A 3877-nucleotide genomic window follows, 5' to 3' on the forward strand; every position below is an offset into this window, starting at 1 on the left:
GATACTTATTTTATTCAGTTTTATTTTTTTATTTTGTATTAAAGTGAATTGCTAGATAATAATTAGTTTTACTAATATGCATCTAATTCAAAGCAGATTTGAGTGAAATAGTTTTAAAGAATCAGCAGGTCAGCTGATATTCAGCCTCATTGATTGGATCATCGCTGCTGAAGGTCCGTTCCTGGACCGGAAGTGGCGGCCGCCATGTTCTCCGCTGATCTCCTGTAAACATTCAAACCTCTGACCTGTTTCAGTTTCTCCAGGGTCTCCGCCACCTTCCCCCCGAACCGGACCGTTTTCATGGGTGGAGTGTTCAGGAAATCCCGGCCCTCCACCTCCATCCTCCTGCTGGATAACTTCACTTCTTTTCTTCCTTTTTTAATCGAATTTTCTGATTGTTTAAAATAATAAACTCATTTCTCTGACGTCACATACTGGAAACACTGATTTATAGACGTAGAGGAGCCAGAATGACTTCTAGTTTCACACCAGCGAAACAGCCGCATGTTGGAGGAGTGTTTACATGAAGCAACGGTGCAACACTTAAACTGTTCCCGGAAGCTGCGCTCCAAAGGTTCCGCTCAGCTGTTTCTGCCCTCCCCGCAGTCATCTGTTGGCTAAATAATTCACCTGCTTATGATAGTTTGCTTTAATGGCGACACCTAGTGGTCAAAAGATGGAAAAGCATTCCGCCCAGCCTGCAGGCAGGAAAGGCTGCTTTCATCTTAATGCCAGTCAGAGGAGTCAAACTGTTAATGTTTATTCCTCCAGTAGAAATCCTGCCGTTTAAAAAGGATCAACTTCAGCTTTTCATTCCAGTCAAAGTGTAAAAGTATTATTTTTAAAAAACAAAAAAGCTTCACATATATTTCATCATATTGCACAGAATATTGCACAGTCAATAAATAAAATAAAAACTATAATGTAGCTGCACAGTGGTTTTTACAGGAGTTATTGTGGTTCTAGTGCATTATTATAGAGTCTGGTGGCAGCAGGAATGAATAACCTGCGGTAGAACTCCTTCTTACAGACAGGGTGTCTAAGTCTCTGACTAAAGGAGCTGCTCAGCTCCTCTACAGTCTGGTGCAGGGGGTGAGGGGTGTTGTCCATGATGGATGTGAGTTTGGACAGCATCCTCCTCTCAGCTACAGCCCAGGACAGAAGTGGCCTTCCTCACCAGCTTATTCAGTCTCTTTCTGTCCCACTCTGAGCTGCCAGGGGCCCAGCAGACGACAGCGTAGAGGAGGGCTGAGGCCCCCACAGAGTCAGAGAAGGTTTTAATTAGGGGCCTGCTGACTCCTGAAGTCGATCACCATCTCCTTGGTCTTACTGGTGTTCAGAGACCAAGAAGATGGTGATCGATTTTAGGAGAAGAAGTGGTGGACACTGAAGGGGGGGCGGCTGAGACACACTTAATATTATCAGCGTTCTGATGGCATTTTAGCCAAATTATTTTTTTTTTATCAAAAACATAATTAATAAGGAATAGTTGTATTAACCATACATGGAAACAAGTTTTATGGGCCCCCCAGGAACTTGGGGCAGACATGCTGTCAGGCTGTTTGCTATAATAAGTGACATAAAACCTGAAGTTATTCAATAAAAAGTTTTATTAATTGATAGTGAACGTCGCCCTCCTTCACTGATCAGTTCATCGTTCACTAAAAATAGGAAGATATTCAGCGAACGCCGTTTCACTGGTGGAGAGCGTGATCTCCTCCTCCATCAAGATGTTTCTAACCAGAAAACCTTCTTCTCCAGTTTGTTTCCTCACAGAGACTCTACTCACTGAAAAATACCCATAATGGCAGCTGGCTGCAAACCTGCTTTTAAATTCACGCCACACTTTTCAGATTTGTCCAATAATCTAAAGCTTTCAGCAGTGGAGCTTTTATTCTCCACCAGAGCTGGGATTTATTGGACCTTCAGGGTTGAAGGTTCTGGGTCTGGATGAACCAGAAGGTTCGCTGCTCTGATCATCTGAACTTTAATGAAAGTCATATTTTCCTCTGGATGGAGGATAAACAAACCACCCAAACACAGCTAAGCCAATGAAAACCAAGCATCCGGTCCCAGACCAATCAGAACCGCAGCATCAACCAGAGGGCGGACTGTCAGCCAATCACTGAAGGCGGAGCGGTGACGTAGTTCCGTCAGCTGTTCTTGTTTTTCCTTCAGGTTTGCTGCGGTTTTCCTGCGGGTTCCGATCCGCACCGACACCGAACCAGAACTTCCACCCTGCGGGCCGAACCTCCGAACCTTCCCACGGAGCTGGAGCCGGACTCCGCCGAACCGGTCCCGGGACTCCAGCCCAGGTCGGAGGGGGGATGGACCCGGACGGAGCGGCCGAACCGGGCCGCCAGTTCGGCTGCGCCTCTTTTAACCAAGACTCCACGTAAGCAAGCTGTCCACGCGTGGACGAGTCACTGAGATCTGATGGCATGAGCGGTCTGCCCGGTTCCGGTTCTGGTTCTGGTCAATATAAAGGTTAGAATCAGCTGAGCGACCCAAACATCTGAGGTACCGACCCAGTTAGTTTGTCATCAGCTGGACTGGAAATAAGTCCAGAACCAGAACCAGAACTTCTCAGTCTCCTTCCAGATGTTTGCTGTTGGTCTGAATCTGGGTCGGTTCTGGCCACCGGTTCGACCCAGAACCAGCAGGACACTGAGACCAGCAAGAGATGAGGTCATTCACTGGAACATCTGTCTGGTTCTGTTAGTAGGAGGGTCCGGGTCCGGGTCCAGGTCCAGGAAGTAAAAGAACATTTTGTTCTCAGAGGGAAGCAGGTGAGATGATCCACAAACTGAACACTGGATCATCTGGATCAGAACATCTCCAGAACCTGCAGTGGTCAGAGGATCAGGGGGCTGCTGGGTACCAGGCGGGTTAAACACTGGTCCAGTACCAACACCTTTATCTCTGCTTCATGTGGATCAGAACCAACAGGACCCTGTGACCTGGATCAGCCACGCTGGGACCAGAGGGGACACTGACAGGTGCATTCTGGGAAACATTAGTTCCGCCTCATCCGGTGTGACTCACTGTGCAGGTCTGACAAACCTTGATCCAACCGAACTCAGAGTTCTGATTAGAAACTCCCATCTTTTATTCTCAGGTTTTTACTGGTATTTAAGGTGGTATTTAAGGTTGAACTCTTGATTGCGTTGCCATGGTAGCTCCTCCTCAGCAGGGCTTTAATCTAAAGCTGATCTGAAGGATTAACTTTAGGTTCATCTGTTTCTGTTCAGCAGCATTTTTCCAAACAAAGATCTTTGATTGAAATGTTTACTGACGGAGATGCATGGTCTGCTGTAAAAACCTGAAGTGTGGGTGGACTAGAAGTAGAGGTGGGCTACACCCTGATGGAGGCTGTGGGTGGACTACAAGTAGAGGTTTGCTACACCCTGATGGAGGCTGTGGGTGGACTAGAAGTAGAGGTTTGCTACACCCTGATGGAGGCTGTGGGTGGACTACAAGTAGAGGTTTGCTACACCCTGATGGAGGCTGTGGGTGGACTACAAGTAGAGGTTTGCTACACCCTGATGGAGGCTGTGGTTGGACTAGAAGTAGAGGTGGGCTACACCCTGATGGGGGCTCTGGGTGGACTAGAAGTAGAGGTNGCTACACCCTGATGGGGGCTCTGGGTGGACTAGAAGTAGAGGTCGGCTACACCCTGATGGGGGCTGTGGGTGGACTAGAAGTAGAGATCGGCTACACCCTAATGGGGGCTCTGGGTGGACTAGAAGTAGAGGTGGGCTACACCATGATGGAGGCTGTGGTTGGACTAGAAGTAGAGGTGGGCTACACCCTGATGGAGGCTGTGGGTGGACTAGAAGTAGAGGTGGGCTACACCCTGATGGAGGCTGTGGGTGGA

The 3877-nt window shown here is 48.0% G+C and overlaps 2 protein-coding genes across 2 annotated transcripts in view; one reads left to right on the top strand and one right to left on the bottom strand.

Moving 5' to 3' along the window:
- rrn3 (RRN3 homolog, RNA polymerase I transcription factor) overlaps positions 1–528 on the bottom strand; it is a 9104-nt gene extending 8576 nt beyond the window's left edge. The window contains exon 1 of the mRNA XM_015398773.1: positions 246–528. Coding sequence (XP_015254259.1) covers positions 246–341 — 96 coding nt within the window. The 5' untranslated portion in view covers positions 342–528. The remainder of the gene's footprint in view (positions 1–245) is intronic.
- A 1609-nt stretch (positions 529–2137) lies between these two features.
- LOC107100320 (WD repeat domain phosphoinositide-interacting protein 1-like) overlaps positions 2138–3877 on the top strand; it is a 30621-nt gene continuing 28881 nt past the window's right edge. The window contains exon 1 of the mRNA XM_015398769.1: positions 2138–2395. Within this exon, the coding sequence (XP_015254255.1) occupies positions 2328–2395 (68 nt within the window). The 5' untranslated portion in view covers positions 2138–2327. The remainder of the gene's footprint in view (positions 2396–3877) is intronic.

The sequence above is a fragment of the Cyprinodon variegatus genome, unplaced genomic scaffold, assembly GCF_000732505.1.
Source record: "Cyprinodon variegatus isolate N-32 unplaced genomic scaffold, C_variegatus-1.0 Scaffold960, whole genome shotgun sequence".
NCBI lineage: Eukaryota > Metazoa > Chordata > Actinopteri > Cyprinodontiformes > Cyprinodontidae > Cyprinodon > Cyprinodon variegatus.